General features: G+C 37.0%; 1 protein-coding gene across 10 annotated transcripts in view; it reads left to right on the forward strand.

Moving 5' to 3' along the window:
• The window catches only part of MAST4 (microtubule associated serine/threonine kinase family member 4), a 296,749-nt gene that overhangs the window by 257,270 nt on the left and 18,998 nt on the right, over nt 1-20,481 (forward strand). For all 10 annotated transcript variants that reach the window (XM_040540215.1, XM_040540216.1, XM_040540217.1 and 7 more), the window contains 8 exons: nt 1,994-2,079; nt 10,334-10,542; nt 11,258-11,396; nt 12,451-12,583; nt 13,286-13,451; nt 16,384-16,485; nt 19,558-19,680; nt 19,924-20,036. In XM_040540215.1, coding sequence (XP_040396149.1) covers nt 1,994-2,079; nt 10,334-10,542; nt 11,258-11,396; nt 12,451-12,583; nt 13,286-13,451; nt 16,384-16,485; nt 19,558-19,680; nt 19,924-20,036 — 1,071 coding nt within the window. The remainder of the gene's footprint in view (nt 1-1,993; nt 2,080-10,333; nt 10,543-11,257; nt 11,397-12,450; nt 12,584-13,285; nt 13,452-16,383; nt 16,486-19,557; nt 19,681-19,923; nt 20,037-20,481) is intronic.

Here is a 20,481-nt window from a genome sequence, read left to right on the forward strand (position 1 = left end):
CAAATAACCTGTTTCAGAAAGTTAGTTTGCAGTCTGGAAGATGCTGCATTATTCTTTTGAATAGGTGTTTGAAAATATTTCACTACAATAATGGATATCTTACAGTAGTATTTTGTCAGATGCTTGTTCTGAAAAACATGAGTTGGTAGAGGTGATTGGGCTGGCTATTGCAGTGGGTTTAAATTCTGTCAATTTAAATTCTTTTAAAAAGATGTTATGTGTACTTTGGATGTCAGCCAACAGACTAAATGCAGTTCTTGCAATTAACAGTTGATTTGCAGTGCAAAGGGATAGAAAAAGCCAATGCAATTTGGGGGGTAGCGGGGAGAATGGAATGTCACATAGGTAGTTCAGTAATACTTTACTGGCATTTTTAAGTATTAGTAGAGTTTAAAATAGAGACATGGGTTATCTGTTAAGCTAGTTTTGATATGCTATGGGAAGGACATCATCCTGTACTAAACGTCCTATTATCTTGAGAAGATTTCCGATTTTCTGGCCAAATACCATCTGTAAAGGCTTCCATAGTTGTAATGTGAAGGGCGTTTCTCACTCTGCTGCTTTCATTCTTCTGCATTTAAAATACTGTGTTAGACCTGAGCACTGTTTAGAGGAAGGATATTGACAAATTGGAGATAAAAAAAAAAAATAGAAAGAATAACTAAAATGCTGAAGGGAAGTTCTGAATTACAGTGTGAATATAAAGATACAGACTGGCTTAGCAATAGCTACTGAAACTGTAATTCTGAAAGTATTTGTACTGTGCAAATGCAAATTACAAAGTTGAAGAAATAAAAGATAGTGCAGTGTAATAAAGGAATATATAACTGGGGAGGAGGTGTGATGGAATGATATCAGGAAAGAAGAGTGTGGGGTGAATATCTAGAAACATTTTCTCAAATGCGGTTGTGGAATAAATGTAAGATAAAATGACACATGAAAAGTGTCAGGAAGCATATCTTAAAAGTAAAGTACAGAATCATTCAATATCATAAATATGTAATTAGGGAGAATCCTGTACTGGCAGGCACATAGCCTAAATAATGTAATATATAAATTCTTTCTGCTCTTGCGTAATTCATTCTATTAACATATTCACTAATCTTGTACTGAAATGTTTCTTTAGCAACCATTTCATTGAAAATGTTCCAACCAGATCTACTTTCAACTTTAACTGTTACTGAGCTACCTAGATAGGGATCACAGAACTCTTTGGATATTTGGGAAGCATCATGATAAGGATCTTGTGGGTTTGGAATAAGGAACTAGGGAGTCTGCACATACACACGCACCTCACATCCTGCATTTCTAATTTACACTTATATCTTCAAGATTCATTAAAATTACAGCTAGAAAGAAGGTTGTACAATATTCAAGACAACTCCATTTTGAAAATGTTCTGGCATATAAGTAGGTGAAAGTGACCCCTATCATGGTAGAAGTATTGCATTTTTATCCTCCATATTTTTCTTTGTGCCTCTTTCCACAGTCTGTGCTAAATTGTATCACAGTCCTAACATTAGTTAGAAATGTACAAAATATTTGCATTAGCAAGAGCTCATCTGCTTCCGTTACTACCAGGCTGTACCGGTACAGAATCAGACTTACTCAAATGGGAGGGCAGTGGCCAGAGAGTGCCTGGTGGGATTCACAGAAGTGTGTAACTCCAGATAAGAATTGCTCATTACTCCTTTATCAGAAGTCATTATGCATATCTGCTGTAACCCTGGTATGTAGGCGAGGAGACAGACAGCTCCAATATAGCAGATACCTTTTTAGTAAAAAGGCAGCTTTGCCTCAAGAACTCCTCAGGTCCCTCATTTTAGCAGCTGTGTTGTCAACTGGCCTGAGCTTTCAGAGGCAGTTCATCTGGATGTGACAGACTCATGATAGTTGATGCTTTGGTTTGTTTTTTATTTTTCCCTAATTTTGGGGGGGGAAAAAAGTAAAATAAAATACTGTGCTAACTGTGTTCTTCTCTTTTACTTTGAAGACCTCTAATACCTCACTGCAGCTCCGGAGGAAACCTCGGGAAAGTGATTTTGAAACCATTAAACTGATCAGTAATGGAGCTTATGGGTGAGTAATCTTTGAGTGTAACAACCCTTTTGCATTTCGTTTTTGCCTAACTTCCCATTATTTCTGCAGGGATAGTTATGGGAGGGAGTTGTTTGCACTGCTGTTTTCTTAATTCTGCTTTCCTCCTTAGTTGCTAATACTTGCAGTTCATAAGAAAAACTTTTTGGTAGCCTCCTAAGCAATGATGAATTGCTGTATACTGTAGTACATTAATATATTAAATATTATATCACAAAGATTTTTCAGAAATAGGTTTCATATAATGCCAAAGATTAAATCTGAATAAGTTAAAAGATAGACTTAAAGCCACCTTTTTAACACTGGAAACAGCTGATGTTTATGCAGATCTGAAACAGAATGAAACTGCATCTTTAAGGGAGACAGGTTGTTAAAAAGTGCTTACTTGACCTAAAAATACTGGTAAAGTAGAAACAAATTTCCATAAGTAGCACTAAACTGCTTTATTCCTTCTCTGTGGACTCTCACCTATCCTCAGATTTTACCAAGACAACTTTCAAGGAATTACTGTTTCTTGGTTGAATTTTCTGAGTACTTGGAAAGTACATAATTTACCTCTCAGTGGTATGTGAGTCGTTTGCAGATAATCCTGGAAGACCAAGTGAGAATTACATTAGCACAAGCCTTAAGTGAACACGAATTATTCTGTGGAATTACACTGCAGGGATTATGCCTGCCAGTAGACAGAATTCCTGTCTTTAGTCTTATTTGTGATCAGGTGCTGCCTATAAGACCTTTGTTTGGCTCCTTCTCAACACTAAAATGTGTCAGAATAGGAACTGTTGTTGATCTAACCTGAGAGCTGTATTGGTTCAAAATAGTTTTCTGTCTGGAGTTCAGAAGCCCATCACCAAACGAGGTCATGTCACGGAACAGCAGTGAAGGAAAGGGCTGTGCTGTTCTCAGTGCAAATCACATTAGACTGTCTCTACTCTGTGCTGCCTGTACTTGAGGTGGGAAACAGCAGCTATCTGATAGGAGTCTTTAAAAAGACCCTGTACATAGAAGAGAAAGCACCCGTGATATACTCACTGGAATTATGCATGCTTTTTTAATGGTCTGAGGATTATGGGTACAGTAATGCCTCTCCCTGGTCATATTTAGGTAAAGGCAACCCCGAATTCTGGTGGGACGGGCGGTGTTTATTGCTTCTCATCATGACCACGTATGTGGAGGGTATTACTTGTGTCCAGACCTGCTTACATAGTTCAGCAAAAAGCCTGAAGGAGATAGCATAATTTGCATTAAAGTTATGTAAACATCCAAATACAGCTTTTCAATGTTCAACCTCTTAACAGTTCATTTTCTCAGAATTTCTCCCTAGGCAAACTCATTACTGTATGCTGGTTTCTCCAAATTACCCTAAGACTTCAAAAGCCTTTCTTCTGGCACTTAGCAGTAGCTGCTGCTCCACTCCCTGGCTACATCCCTTCTTCCTTCCCTTGGCAGATGCTTAGCTCCCTCCCTCCCTCTTTCATCTCCTACCCAATTTCCTCTTTGTCTTACTGGAGGAAGAGAAGAAGAACCATGTGGGGTAGGTCCATGTCAGAGAAAAGGGTGTCTGAGTCACTGGACCTGCCCAGCTTCTTATAGTTTTAGGTTGGTGTGCAATGGAGAAAAGAGGGAGTGGTGGCAGACAGGCATGCTGCAACCAGCAGTGTGAGGCTGGCCACCAGAAGTCAGAGGTGCAGTAGTCCTGGGGCTCTTGCTCCATACATTTTAAAGCCAGAAGAAGTCCTGATGAACCATTAAGAAATACAGACTGGAGAGAGCTATCTGTTTGAAACAAGAGACAAGTAAGGATGAAAAGCCCAGGCTTTCTATTCCACATACGATGTGGGCATGTAGGATATTTTTTCTTGTGCTTGTGGCAGGGAAAATAAATACTTACTGGGTGAAACACCTTTCTAATACGCATAACAGGTAAAATTGTCATAGATGTCATAAAAATTTGTTGAGACCCCCATAAATTTGTGAGGAAAGGGAGAGCTGATTGAGGTTGAACAGCTTGGAGTGTATCTGGATTCTGTATGAATCATTGTAGCCTTTGTTGACTGTTGAAACAGAGATATGCTGGTGGTAATAATCAGCTTTAGTGGAGTGCTATTGTTTCCATGCTTAAGCAAACAACAACAAAGTGCGTTTTATTGGTTGGGATTTTTGGTTTAAATGGTTACTTCTTACAAGAAAAATCAACAAGAAAGAAAAAGATACAGCCAAATACTAACTAATTTAGAGGAAAAGGAATAAATTCAGTGAACTGTATGGAAATAGACTTTTTAAAGTATTTGCTCATCACTTTCAAAAGTGATGTTAGCACCTTGTCTTTAACGTTGCTCAAAGTTTTGCAAAGTTTTTGAGGCTTGAACTCAAATTCTCTAGGATATCACTTTTTTAAGAATTTGTTTGCTTGAATTTCTCTGCTAAGTCAGATAAAAGGGACAGTATTATTAACAGACTTCTGATGAGTATCATATGTTCTTTTTCTTGACGATTGGTGATTGTTTTTTTCAAAACTTACAGCAAAGTTTAGAGGGGAGCACATCACTGTTACCTGTATATTTTTTAAGCCATCTACAAAATGAAGTGTAATTAAGCAACAATATCTGTTCATCTGTGAATACAATGCAATAAACTGACCCATAGGCGTTTATTGCACTTTATTACAAGTATAAGCAGCTGAAATAAGTTACTGTTACTATGCTACAAGGGTTTTTTCCTACTTCTATGCTTTTCCAGGCCATTAACTTTTTGAAATAACGTGAATGTGTGAATTCTGCATGAGCTTCATTGATTTATTCTCAATCAGTGGGCATATTTTGTGCTCTGACATATTAAATTTAGTATGCTATTATAATATTTATTTTGAGAATATAAGGGAGGTTTTCCTTCTGAAGCATTTCAAAAAATATATATATACATTCTGGTGTTTTTGACTTTATTGTGGTGTTCTTGCCTTCATTAGTGAAATGGAAAGCTTTGCTTGACAGGGTGATTGTTGGTCTTGGCATGCTGTAGCAGAGATTTGTCAGATACGTTAAACTTGATGAGTTTAAATATAAGCTATTGGTTTTGTGAAGGTTTGAGTAAATATCTTAGGATTTCTCTGCTTTTAATTGTTTGGGTAAACTCATTTGTAGTGCAATTAAATGACTGTATAGTAGATGAGGTGTATCAGGCTGGGAATATACAAGAAGTTAAACAAGCTGTGAATCAGTAAACATGTAGGACACTGGCCAAGTCACTAATGGTTTCACAAGCTGTCTATCTGACTTGTTTTCAGCCAGCCAAAATTTTCCTTTTTATACTTGTCAAATATTAAACTTTTACTGCACTCAAAGCAACATTTTTTTTCCGTTTTTCAGCTTCTGAGAGGTAGCAAGTAGTCCCCCTCTTTAAGGTGGCATCAGCCTGCTCTCCTGAGCTAGCTCAACAAAATAAAGATTGTTTGATTTCAGGGAGGGGAGTGATGTTAGTTCAGTTGGTCTTTACTAATGTTTGTGTCTCCTTAAAGCAAATACATGATACCGCATATGGCAGGAGTGTTTTCACTTCTACAGAAAGAGATGTGTGTAATGAATATGTACAGGGCATACTGGCTAATTGTGTCACTAGATAAGTTTCACAACTCATCAGCAATGTTGGCTTTAGCAGCTGCTGCCCCTAACCTGTGAATACACATTATTGTCTCTTCTACTTGCTCATGTTTAGCTGAGTTGAGAATGGTACTAAATAGCACCACCTCAGAGAGGACTGCAGATCAAATAAACTGTATTCCTTTTTTTTTTTCTTACCTTTTACCCCTGTGGGTGACTGGTCTACATAGATTAAGAGGTTTTGGCTCCTAGATGCCCATAGCTTTAAAGAGCAGCTTAAAAACAAGGCTGGCAGTTTCTGTGCTAGGTATCTTATATTCATCATTCATTGTGGGCTTACACAAAATAGTGAACTTTGAACTCATGGACTTCATTGTTCTAGAGTGAGCCTCCCTTCTCAGTACAGCACAGGCCAAGTGTACTCTTTCTTTTGTAGCTAATACTTATGAGAGGATCTAATATTGATAGCTAATACAATCTTCTCTGATGGTGGAGAAAGGTTGTTACAGTACTGAGGGTTTCAAATTGTGTCGTTCCTGAATGTGCAGTGTGCTACAAACTGGTGAAGAACTCAGTTTCTCAAGCTTTTCTTTTCCAAATACGGAATAGTTCTTACTGAGCTTATTTACAGAAAATCTGACAGTGGTTTCATCACTGTGCATCAGTGTTTACTGGCTGCCATAAAGGTAGAAGAAGTTGTTTCAGTTACACATGGACAGATGGTTTGTCTGGCCAAAATATGTGACATGTTGATACAAATAGGACTAGTACCACAAATCACAGCTATCCTGTTCTTTCTCAGATGGCTAGCATCTTGTACGCTACTGTGCAGAATAGGATATATCCAAAATGTTGCTGAGACGAAGCTGTGCACTTCACCTACACCACACTGGATGCTTATCTTAGGAATGCTGCGGCGCTTTTGGCAGCATTACTTCCTTGCCCACAAATAAATCTGATGTGGTGATGCACATTTTCTAGCTAGGAGGTGGTACAGTGTTGCTTGTGAGTCCTGGTCTTAAATAACTATCTGTAAACCTTACTGTAGTGCTGTGATATGAATCGTGGCCTCACAAATGGCTGCCCTGCACTGGAGACAATTCAGACATAATTCTAGGGTAGTACAGAACTTAGCAGTCTCTTCTCAGGAAGTTGCTTGTGAAAATGAAGCATAGTGCTTGGTTAGCAGCTGTAACTTTTAAACAGTGAATATAGAAAGTACAGTAACTTTGTTTCCACAAGGAGTTCAAGGTCCTTTGACAAATTAGAGAATCAGGTCAAAGCAAGTCACATGGCAACATTAACCTCAGGCACTGAATGTAGACGAGATTGTAAAATATATCTAAGAGTTGAAGTTATGGAAGAGCTAGGTCTAGTAAACTAGGCCTGAAGTCTGTGAGTAATTTAAGGAAAAAACAGGAATTTTTGTTGTAGGATTTGAAGTGTAGGTTGAATATTAGTTAAGTTGAAGCAATTCAAGAATGAAGTTAAACATTGTTTTCATTTTTCTTGTCATCTCAACACATGTGCATAGTGTTTTATATTTGTGCCTATCTAAAGGTGTTATAGAAATGCTTGTTCAAGCTGAGTGAAAGACTTACGTTGGAAGTGGAAGGAGGCAGTGTTTGGACAATCCCAGAATTTATTAATTCCTTGAGTGGATGGAGAGGGCAATCAAATGTTCTGGGTGTTCCTAATACATTTCTCTTGTATTAAAGGAATCCTCAAATTTACAGTTCTCTTTATAACATACCAAAAATTATGAACTGAGCATTTAGTGATCAATGCCAGGAAAATGGGAGTGAGGTATTGTGTTCTTATAAAAGCACATATAAAGCAAAGATAAACTTCTGTCTAATGCTCCGGGAATAGCATCCTGAAAAGTAAAGAATAGAGAGCAACAGAGGATAGTCAGCCTGTGGGGAAAAGAGAGTGAGTTCAGTGCAGGAATTAGGAGAGTGTAGCAAGGAACAGCTTCAGGGAACGGAAAGGGAAACAGAAAGGCCATCCCAATCTTCTTCATGACTTATTATTCAATAGCAGAAGCATACTTCAAAGATGGCAAGTAAGGGTTCAAAATAAAACCAAGTCAATGTGTAGCAGAACTCACTGTGGTTGATCTCGTCTTTGTACTTGGAAGTTCAGCGTCTTCGATGTCTTGGTAGCTATGTGCTGCTTTACTCCAAGCTTTCCATTTTTTAGATTAAGTTGAGGTCCCAGGAAGGTTGCTGTGTTGTTTTATTTCAAATGCACAACCTTTTCTTTTTTTCTTTTTTTCTTTTTTTTTTTTAATTTAATGTTGGGGAGGGGAAGAGTTGCATTTTCTATATATCATTATAGTCACATTTCAGCAAATTCTAATACTGCCTTCCAAAGAGTGGGAGCTGAGAACCACATGTGTCTCAGTGTACAGGATGCAGTTGTAACAGACCGTGCCTTGCTAAGTACTGGTATGCTAGGGAAATGCATAGCTACTGTGAATTGGGAGCATCCTGAAGGGAGAGAGGTAGTTTGCAATAGGAATACTTTGCTTCTGCTCAGGGCACAGTTTTCTTTATAATGATGCTTGCTCAGGTTACTGTGAGAGACAACATAGGGTGTGCATAAGTAATGATATGCATTTTTGTATATTGAAGATCTTTTAAAATCACTTTGTATCGTATAAACAGAGTATGTGTATCTAAGTGCAAGAGAGAGAACTGTGTTGCATTTGTCTTGTGAATATGGCATGCTGATTTTTTTTCTAAGGAGTTGTGGATAACTGAATTCTAGCGCAAATTTATACAATTATCTGCCTGCAACTATAAGGCTAGAGAAAGTAATTTAGAGAACTGCTGAAAAAGTAGCCAGCATGTCTCAGATATTTTACTGGATTGAATAGTTCAAACTTACCAGTTTTTCATCTTTAAATACAGTAGCAACAACTCTACAGATGCTACCATAGGAAAATAGGTGTTTCATTTTTTTAAAGCGTTGAGACTTCAGGCGTGTGAAAGACCCACTTTTCTACAAGCCAAAAATGCACAAAGGAACTGAAAAAGGGAAAAGAAAAGATGAAATTACAGGAGGTTAAGAAATTTAAGACAGATGAACAGCAGGTAGTACCAAAAGAGAGAGGAAAAACAGAACATAAAGGAAAGAAAAGCAAAGGACGAGTTGTACAGAAGAGGTGGAGAAAGAAATGAGTGTAATGGGAGTGGTAGGAAGAGCTGCAGGACAAAAGTCATGAAGCCAGCAGGGAGGAGTACTGGAGTTGTATAACTTGGTGTTTCTTTGAGCTTGGGAGGGGCAAGGAGCAAGACTTAGTAGGAGGCACTAAGGGTGGGGTTTGTCTTTGGTTTTGCCCAAGGTGCTTTCCCCCTAGTTTCATGATGGTGTAATGTCTTTTACCTACCCTACGTTCAGACAACAAACAGCAAGGGACTATTGAAAGTTTTTAGAATGAATAAGAGAAACTTTCTTGTCTAGAAAAAATATTCCACAAAGGAAAGTAGAAAGTGTTGATTTTTCCAGTGTCTGTAAGTTTTGTAGTAGTGTGAAGATGTTTTCATAAAAATAGTAAGGCAAAAATTGCTTTTTGTACTTAAATACTTGTATGCTGATAATTGGACCTCATGGGGACAACAAATTGAATTTAAAAACTACATAACTGAGTCCTGTTTTTCCCTCTCTTTTCTCCTTTTTGTCCTTTCTTTCCATAATCACTCACTACTGTGGTAACCATATACTGGAGATGCTATAAGCATTAAATGCTGCAGAGTGGATTTCAAGCAAGGTATATGTTTTTAGGATTTGCCCCAAGGGATTTTGAGAAATGCAGCAGTCATGTCCTATGTCCGTGTTTCATGGCAGGTTGATTCTTTTTCCTGAGCCTTGAAAACAAGAATGTTTGTCCATGTGAGGTTTTCTTTAACTTTGCTTCCCCCAGTACCTTGACCTTATCTAACCAAGTTTATAGGAAACTTTATACCCAATACTACAGTTAAATTCTGCAGGTCAAGATGCATCTTAATCCCATACTACCATGTTGTTAAAGTGATCTTTATTTTGGATTACCTACTGATGACCTACCTCTGATACGGATCAGTGCTGATCTCAGGTTCTGAACAAGTACAGAAGATGATGCATTTTGCACCTGGCAATGAGGGAGCCACCTCATCGAGCAAATTCTGAGTAACCTTCATGAGAAACCTGTGACATGTTTTAAAATCCCCTGGACAGAGTCTGAGTCATAATTGTCTGACTGCACACTTATAGAATAAGCATTTGTCAGAATGATTTTTATCACTGTGCCATGGCTGATTTCCATATATAATCCTTTGCTGATGGAAACTCCCAGACTCTGAGCTGAGAGTGTTTGTTTCTGTTGGGGTAGGCTATTTCGTTTGTTTGTTTTCAGTTTGTGTACTAATTTGTGTTGACTGAAACTGATCCTGATGATGAAACAAAATGAGGTCTTCAGCTATTCTGTAATGTTGAAAGGTTTGTCAACTCCATTAGATTAAAACCAAGTCTTTTTACAATGTTTTGGATATATGTAATATATTGCATGTATTTATTTGTTAAATGTATATTTTTAAAAATACATTTTTAATACATTTAGTGCTTTTTCTTTTTCTCCCCCTTTTGGACTTCTTCAGTGCGGTTTATTTTGTGAGACATAAAGAAACCAGACAAAGATTTGCCATGAAGAAAATTAATAAACAAAATCTCATCCTTCGAAACCAGATCCAACAGGCTTTTGTTGAGCGCGATATCCTGACATTTGCAGAAAATCCTTTTGTTGTCAGCATGTATTGCTCCTTTGAAACAAGACGTCATTTATGTATGGTCATGGAATATGTAGAAGGTAAAGTGTCTGTTCTGGTTTACAGGGAAGAGCAAGTTTTTGTCACACCAGAAAAGAAATGTAATCCCTGCAGTACACTGGAAATACCCTGTGTGTCCTCTGTATGCTGGCACTACAATTCAGGATCTAAATTTAAGAATAAGGTGGCTTTTTTTTCCATTCGTTGTCCCTTAGTGAGGTCTTTTAAAACACTTTTTCTCTGGCTATAATGGGGGATAACTGATCTTTGAATAAAGTTTTTCGTAGACTGTAATTGTAAGCATCTTACCACTCAAAGTTCATGTGAAAATGAACTTTTCTGGAGTTCAGATTTTCATTAGCATGTCTTGCGGTATTTGCAATATTTTTTGCAAAGGAAGAGGACGAAATTCGGAAAGGTGCTGACGTTGGAGGAAGACAGTGGACAAAGACTGTGAAAGATGAATTACTTGCAGCTGAGGCTGTGGTTCTGAACTGTTTTTTGTTGGTGGTGGTTTTTTTAAGTAGAAGCATGGGTTTTATTGGTTTCCAGCTGAACTCTTGTACCACTCTATCCCAGCTTCATGCTGTTTTTTCAGTTCAGTAGTTAGTGTGCTTGCATGTTAAATTGGGTCATCTGACTGGAAAATCAGCATATATGACTGCAATTTGTGTCTGCTTCTGCAGCATATATGGATTATGCTTGTACACCTCAGAATTTATGGCATCATTTGGAACATTTGTCCTGTTTCCACAGGTGGAGACTGTGCTACTTTGATGAAGAATATGGGTCCCTTACCTGTAGACATGGCAAGGATGTACTTTGCAGAGACTGTTCTGGCTTTGGAATACCTTCATAATTATGGAATTGTACACAGGGATTTGAAGCCAGACAAGTACGTATATAGAATATAACCAAAAGAGTACCTTGAGATGGTTAGATAAAATAAGAAAAGTGTAATTTTGCTGTACCAGAAATGTTTTGTTTTTTAATATCATAAATGTTACATGGATTTACAATTTCTGCCCAATATGTGAATTTTCATTATCTGCAATTACAGGGAATGTATGTTTCCAAAAGCGTTCTTTAAAGTCCTTTAAGATGGAAGAGGCTATCTGAATAGATAAAGAAAAATGTTCATGTTTTTTTGGCTGAATGGAGGGCTGAAATGGTTTTTTTTGCATATTGGATGTTAAGGAAAAGATCTAAGTATGCTTAAAAACAGGTTAATACAAAGTATCAACAACATGCAGGTTTTTACTATTTGCATTTATAAAAGTAAGATTGACCACTATGGAAATCTTTCCTGTTCCTTTTTTTTTTTTCTTTTCCCAGTATTTAAAAATACAGAGGCTTTCCACTATGTATTTGTAGTGAAAAATATGGCTGTTGTATCTCCATTAATCTTCTCCCCATTTCACTTTTTTTTAAAAAAAAAAAAAAAAAATCAGTCACATCTGTTGGCTGAAAATACCTTCACGGCATGACACCTCAGGCCAGTGTAGTGTTACCAGCTAACTTAATAGCTGAGTTCTTTTCAAATGAATGACCCAGCTTGCTACAAGCAGAAAATGCCCACCTCACTTCAAAAGCTGGATTAATTCTATTCCAGTTCTTTCAGAATTACTATTTCTTTTTGTTCAAATAATCTAGCATTAACTTTTAACACTTAGTTGATTCTCTAAGATGACGTGCAATTGCATATAGAAACTTCATTTACATCTTATAACAACAGTAACACGTTTGTGACTGTCATATTCTTAACCTGTTTTGTACTTGGTTAAATTTCTTTTTAATCTGTCTTTATATTTTTGCAGTGCTGTTGAAACACTTCCCTCTGAGTATAATAATAATAATAAGGATATAATTTTGAGTATAATAATAATAATAATAATAAGGATATAATTTTGCATTATATCACAGTAACATCAAATCATTCTAATTTTCAGTTTATTGGTAACGTCCATGGGCCATATAAAGCTTACAGACTTTGGCCTGTCAAAGGTGGGGCTAATGAGTTTGACTACCAATCTGTATGAGGGTCACATTGAGAAGGATGCCAGAGAATTCCTTGATAAACAAGTAAGACACAGCCTTTTTCACTTTTACATTGATTGTTTGAATGAAGTGATGTTTTGGCAGCAAAATGTACTGTAATACCACATAAGCTGTTGTTATTTCTGCATTGGTGTTCTGGTGGTGTGTCAGTTACTTCTTCTGATGCCCTGCAGATTATGGTAGTCTTTTTTCTTTCTACATTTGGGTCTATTAGTAAGATGAACAACTTAATTGTGTGCAAGTGAGCCTGTGAGAGAGACAAATGGAAAACTGTTTTTATAAGGAATTCAGAAGTCTCAGCAGAGTACTTGTGGAGCTCATGATGCATTGTACAACCAAGGGTGCTAAAATCCTTGATATGGCCCATTTCCCTTTAAGCATGCCTCATTACCATTGCTCACAATCTGTTCGCTGTAAAAGTTACTTAAGATAAAACTGTCACAACTTTCTTTTAAAGATAAGGATATGTTTAAATTAAATAAAATATTTGCTGTGACAGTCTCGCATGTATGAAAAACAAACTGTCCCTTGCATGACAGACATGTAAATGTGATTACTTCTATGTGTAGGTAGGTCATTTAAAAATGCATTATGCAAGCTCAACAGCCTAAAATATACTGAATTTCATTTTTCTATTTTTCTACATTATTTTACATTTCAAGAGGTACAAATGATATGACGGAACTAGACTGCATTTCCCATCATGCTTGTTTTCTTTTGTTTTAGGTCTGTGGTACACCTGAATACATAGCTCCTGAAGTAATACTGAGACAGGGTTATGGAAAACCAGTGGACTGGTGGGCTATGGGGATTATTCTTTATGAATTTCTTGTTGGGTGTGTGCCATTCTTTGGAGATACACCAGAAGAGCTGTTTGGACAAGTAATCAGTGGTAAGGATCATCACAAAGAACCAGATTTCCTAGTTTGCTGTCAAAAATTTCAATTTATGTTAATAGTAAAGGTATTTACAGCTTTATCGATACACTAAGTTTCAAGCTAGTTTTGCTCAAAAAAAGACACCATTATTTCAATACTGTAATATTTGATTTGCTGTCAAAGCAGTAAGAATAAATATATATTAAAAGCTGAATTTACCATATATTGTTACTGAGTACAGTAGTGCAGTAAAATAGAGTACAATGACGAAGCTACACTGTTTGAAAAACGAAAGCAGAATTAGTAGAAAAGTAGTGCCTCCATGGCACAGTGTTTACAGTCTTTAGTAAAGAAATTATACCAGAGAAGAAGTGGTTAAAATAAATTTGCATAAATGGGAAAATGCCTCATGACACAATGAAGAAATTAACAAAGATGTGATAAAACCCTAAAACAAATGTCTCTCAAATAATAAATAATGAGAAAGAGAAGGAAACAAATTTAATTCACAGATTGTTAATGATTTCATTCGTGATTGTTCTAGTGTAATGTTATTTCTGTAACAGCTGTTCTTCTTTCATTTAAAATTCAATAACCTTTTAGATCTTAACCTGCAAGCTGACCCTAAGTATTGTTTTGTGGCTTGTGGCAAAACTGAATGATAATTAAACAGAATCATTTACTATCCTACCTGCTGTTTCCATAAATTTCCCAGATGCATAGATGTAGAAGGCCTCTATTTATGCTGAAAGTTCAACAGAATAGCACCTCTGTTACTGAATATTTCCCAGTCTGTTTTACAGTCTGCCTAAGAGGTCCGCTAACTAAGACCAAAACAAACAAACAAACCCAACAGAGACAAAACTAAACTGAACCTCCAGTTCCTCGTTCTCTGAGAACTCGTCAAATCCCCTTTGAACAAAAGGAATTAGTCTGTCATCATCTCACTTTTCGCTGCCTCTGACATTAAAAGCCAGACATGTTTGCAAACTTTAACGAAATGTATTTGAGAGTTGCCTGTAGTATAGCAGAGCTGCCTTCTTATAAAACACCCTAGCTGTTTATGGATTTATAACAGTGCAGTTTTCTGATGTGATACGCCAGAGCCTGAGTGGCAAGGAGAATCAACTGTTTAATTAATGTGAGCAGCAAATGCCGGCTTTGTTCTCAATGCCTCGTGGCTGCAGTGCAGCTTTATTCATGCTTTTTTTTCGAAATCAGATTTAGACTGCAATGGAAGCTGTAGGCAGATAAACATGGAAATAACTCATGTTTTTATTGCATTTCCAGACACATGCACATGTGTTTTTATCTTTATGCTGCCTGGCTGGGAGGGTGTGGAGGGATAGTTTAAAATTAATGACCAAATTTGACTTTAGACTTTATTTCACGTTGCACTAATTTTACACTTTATAAAGCATCATGTCAAATTATCTGTGGAAGTGTATTTTTGCAAACCTGATCCATTCCCACTTACTCTACAACACTGTTGGTCAGCTTACTTTCTTGTTTTAACGTTTGATTGTCATGCTTTTCCTTTTGATTTTAAATGTCTTCCTGAAATCATTCCTACTGTGAATATCTGCAAGAGAACTGTTTCCTTGGATAAGTTTCCTGTGCTAAAATATATGGTCCCGTTGTATTCAACTGAAAAAGCCATGTTACAGAACCCAAACCATAGCACAGAATTTTTTTCCAGTTTCTGTTGGTGAAGTCTGCATTCAACTTGACAATCTACTCGTTCTAGCCCCCTCATCTTAGCTTCTTTCTTCTTTATTATAGTTTGTCTTTCCTCCCCTCAAGTTTTATGAGTAAATGGTGGGAAGCTTCAGTGTAAACTAGGTATCTAAAATGGTAGGGTTTAAAAATAAACCTCCAGAAATGGGTTACGTTTCATGCCTTTTTATTTCAGTACCTTTCTTCAAATTCCAAAATGCAAAGGTGAAACTCCTGTGTAAATTCTGATCATTATGTCTTCAATGGAGACCATTTTAAAGGAAAAAATCTAGGTCGTATAATTACAACACAATATTTAACAGCCTTCTCTGTTTTCTGAGGTCTTAGTATTCTGTCTCTCTGATGCTGAAATCCTTGTACCTTCCAAGAAACTTTTCCAGAGTTTTGTCTAAACCTGCAATATATTACACTTGTAGATGCAGCTTCTGCTAAAAATCAGATGAGAATAGCTGTGTAAGCTGTCATAAAGTTCACGTTGCTCTTGAAACTGGCACTGTTTTCCACTGTTTAATTTAAATCAGGGTTTGGCAGAATTTTTATTCAGCACTACCTGGATGTTGCACAGTCTAATATTGTGACTGTAGGATTTAAGTGCAACTTCCTAAGAAGTACAAAAGGCTTAATAATGTGAGAATCAGAAGAGTGAGTTTTTTCCTCTCAAGCATGAGAGACTTGGAAAAAAGCTACCTTGGCATGGATCTCTCCAGAGCAGAGGCCAATACCTCAGCCCTTAGTCATGGGAGTAGTGACTTTAGTGAATGTCTAGCATTAGAGAACTACAGATGTAAGCAGTGACTGCTGGGTCAAGTCAGCTGTGTCCATCTTATCAGCAATTTCCAATGAACAGAACTAAAATTTAAACCATAATGATTTGGCAGGGGAATGGGGGGACATCGGGGAAAAAGGACAACATACAAGCCTGATGAAATTTTGCAATACTTTTCCGCGAGCCAAGCATTGCTGTATTTTGCTGTTAAACACTGTTTTGGGTTAAAGGATACTTCTGACGAAAATGGGAGCATAAAAATAAGTTTACTAAATCTGTGTAGAGAATATTAAAATCAGAAGTAATTGGTATGCAACAGAGCAATTTGGAAAAGTTGTCTTAACTCTGACTTCACTGTTAGCTTACAATGCTAGTTTTAGATAGCTTTTTCTGAATGTTGGGATCAGAATTAAATAATAAGAAACAACTGTCTTTTTTGCTAGATGAAATCAACTGGCCTGAAAAGGATGAAGCACCACCTCCAGATGCTCAGGATCTCATTACCCTGCTGCTCAGGCAGAATCCTTTGGAAAGACTGGGAACAGGTTAGGAGAACTACTAAAAGTTTTGTTAGTGTCCTAGAAATATATTCACCACTGGAGCTTTTGTTCACTTTTTTGGGGGGGGTGGGAGTGGAGATGGGAGTTCTGGGAAACATTTGTCGGGGCAAGTAACATGACAAGCTGTTATAGCAGGGGTTAATTTACAGATTCAAACCAGTAATAAGACCTTAAACAGATGATGACTGTCCTTTTGTGGTGTTTACATTGTAGTCATTTATTCTTCTTTTACTTGAATTAGTAAAACAGAAACCTCTCAAACATCCAGTTAGGCATAGGGTGGGATTACTTCATGAATGCAGTATTAAATAACTATACACAAAAATAGAGAAGGGGAAGACGTATACAACTGATGCCCGCTTTTTCAGAAGTATCTTTACCTGGCAAATTGGTTCCTCCAGGCGTTAATCAGAAATGACTGTCAGAAAGGTCCTATCATTCTCATTCAGCACTATTATATTGCATGAAAAAGAATGGAATCAGAAGCATGAATGTTAAGGAAATAACTGGGTATTAGTGAGAATACAAACTGCCAGCTTAGTCTGCTGTGGTTATTCAGTGCCGCGCTCATCCCATATCAAGGGAAGAACCTTGCATGTTGTATCCAGCATGGAGAGCCTGTACTGGCTAAGCAACGCACTGTGTGTCTGTGTAAGAGAGTTTATAGGTTTGTTGATGCAGCAGGATTTACATGGGAATTCGGGTGAGATGCAGTAATGAATATTACATGTTATTTTTAAAGTGTTAGTGTATGGTACACCTAGTCACTGACTACCATCCCACTGGGCAAAGCAAGTAAACAGAGCAAAAAAAGGCTTTCTGCATAAAAGAGACTGAATATAAACTATAGTCTTACTTGTAGTGAGTATTGTACTCCAGGAATATAAATACGCTGGGACACTAAGGAAACCAAGTGGAGGGTTGAGTCAACATAACTACTTAGAAAATTATTGGCAAAACTGAGTCCAGCAGTTAGAGTGTGATGCATATTTTTAAAGCTAAACAAAAAAAAAAGGAGCTTAGGGAATCAGTTTGTAACTGTCCCTACCACAGCCATTCAGGGGGAACATGAGTATAGCCTAGACCCCAAGTACTGTTGACATGATCTCAAACTACAGGTCTTCTTTTTGGAAGTGGTGTAGTGACAGAAATGACTGAACTACATGTCTCTTGCTCCCTGAGTACATGGAATCTATATGAACAGCCCTTAGCCTTCCCGGTAGCTGATGGTCTGGAGTAAGTGGCATGCTGTAAAGTTTGTTCTTCTCTCTTGCCCCAGTGCTGAACAAAGTAAGAATGAGGGAGGTATGATGACCGAGATGGTTTCTCCACTTGCTTCATCTGCTGTAGAAGGCACTACTGTTGAAGGCAAAATGAAAAGCCAGGGCTAGTTCTATTCCCTTGTTTTAAATATATATGTTTTTATATATTTTACATATATATATATTTAAACATATAGCACAAAATACCTTTCTGGCATTTTCATTGTTTCATTGCCAGGATGCTCTTATCTGGTCAATGTAGCATTAATGCAGGACTGTCAACCTGTGAGAGGCTGGATCACAAGTAAATTGGAAATTCTGCCTCTATTTTGCTGCAGCTGGATGAGAAAGTGAATTGGCTAGAACGAGGCTGGCTTAAGTACCGTAATGGTCAGTGCAGCTACGTGGAGCATCTGTTTAGTTTGTTTAGGGGCTGATTTCTTCTGACAGTTAGTAGTCTCTCAAGAGCTGGCAGTCTAAAGAAGAGAGTTCTGCAGTCATTCTTTGAAGCACAAAGGAGTGTTTAGAAACCACAACAAAGTTTTTTTAAGTGTCAGTAGCAACTCACAGAAATGGAGGCTGCAACATGGCGGGTCCCACGGGGGCACTGGAAAATAACATGGTTTATCCCAGGCTCCACCATGCATTTCAAATGACAGCCCTATCTGTTTAATAAGTATTAGCTAGCTGCATAATACTCCATGAAAACGGTAATTGTGTATTTGCTCAGGAGACCTGAGTGGCAGAGTCATGTTGAAAGAAGAGAGACAGATACTGTACTCTTCTGAAGAAGGAAAATGACAAAAAAAAAAAATCTCTTTGGGTCTGAAGTGTCTGATATCTAGTCAAGAATTAAACCATTTGCTTTAACATCCCATTACTGTGTTCAGAAAAATTATCACTCTTTGACTAGTTACTTATGATTAGATATGATTTTGGTTTCCTTTGGGAAGATTTGGCTTTCATGATTTTTTTTTCCCTGCTGCAGTCAGAAAATCAAAACCCAACCTAGAAATCTTAGCACTGACTTAGAGGTCAGTGCTGGAGAATTCATGCTTTTTCCATGGCTCTGTCCTGACTTAACATTCACCTACTGAAGTTTATGCTGCATATCGAGTTGGAGTAACTCTTGTGCTGTAGCAAATATGCTCAGTTTTCAGAATTAAATTGATGTTTATTAAAACATCTCCACCCATTTCCCCAGGTATTTTCAGTGTGTTAATGTGTTATCGTTTATTGTTATTTCAGTATTTTGCGTTTTTACAGTTGTTGTCTGTTAATTTGAAACTAATGTAGTTGTTTAACACATTATAAAAAGTAGGCAGTAATCTATTATGAGGTAAATTATACATTATTTCCTATAGAATTTCTTATTACTGTCTTAAAAGAAAAGGAGTTCCTAATCAGCAATGATGTTTACACTGAGCAACAATTAAGAATCATTCTTTATTACTTTATAACTTGTAATTACTTCATAACTCATGTAATGCACATGTTTACATTTTTATTTCAGACTAATGCGTGGCCAATGCATAATTAGTCTGGCCAGAAAAATAAAGAAGTTAAAATGGGGAAGAATAAGAAAAAGCAGTGCCAGCCCTGATGAAAAATGGCAACAAGGAGGTGCTCTGACAGGTTTAGGTGATACTAGTGAGAAAGGGTAGTAGAAGTTCGTACCTGCAGTGATGACTGTGCCTTTCCATGCTAATTTGGATTTTTTTGACCAGGGATTTAGTTGAGTTAATGTCAGTGGATTTGTTGTCATTTGCTCAGTGTTTTTCTCTGGCTCCCCCAGGTGGTGCATATGAAGTAAAGCAGCATCAGTTCTTCAGGAGCCTTGACTGGAATAGTCTGCTGAGGCAGAAAGCAGAATTTATTCCACAGTTGGAGTCTGAAGATGACACAAGTTATTTTGATAGTAGGTATTATATTGCATTAAAAAAATTCAATAAACACCTTGTTGAAATAATCACTGTCTTTGATCGTGTATTTGCTTAATGTTTTGAAAATTTCCTTTGCCAGAACTCTGGCAGCTGTGCAATTTAAGTGGTGGTATGACATTTCAGGAGAACTAATAATATAATTGTGCGTTCAGTTAATAATAAAGCTTATTACCCTTTTCTACTTGCCAATTCAAATAATTTATTACACATGTCTGTAGCTCGTTCTGAAAAATACCACCATATGGAAACTGAGGAAGAAGATGACACAAATGATGAAGATTTTAATTTGGAGATAAGACAGTTTTCTTCATGTTCACACAGATTTTCTAAAGTAAGTAAAAATTGCTATAATGTTAACACATATTTTATGCATAAATGTTTTGCTGCTTTTCTAAAGTTTAGAAAGAAATGTTAGATATGAAAGAGGTGTACAGGGTGTTCAAGTACAATGTTTCTTGAAACATTAACTGAAATTTGAGTGAGAATGAAACAAGTACCATGAGTACCAAAAACATGAAAATATTGTACAAGAAAATTATTTCTTGAATCCTTAAGTAGTAGAAAATGAAATAAATAGTTTGATATTTTCTGTAGAAAATGCATGTGGGTTTTCTTTATGCATAGTTTGAATGTTGCTCCAGTTGTATCTTGCAGATGATAGGATAACAAAGATTACAGTACTAGCCTATAGTAGCGGTGAGCTTAAGTGACAAACTGTAAAGAAGAAGCAAAATAGTGGTCAGCATGTGATTTGGTCAAAAAAAAAAAAAAGTGGA

Source organism: Cygnus olor, chromosome Z (genome assembly GCF_009769625.2).
Source record: "Cygnus olor isolate bCygOlo1 chromosome Z, bCygOlo1.pri.v2, whole genome shotgun sequence".
NCBI classification, from domain to species: Eukaryota; Metazoa; Chordata; class Aves; order Anseriformes; family Anatidae; genus Cygnus; species Cygnus olor.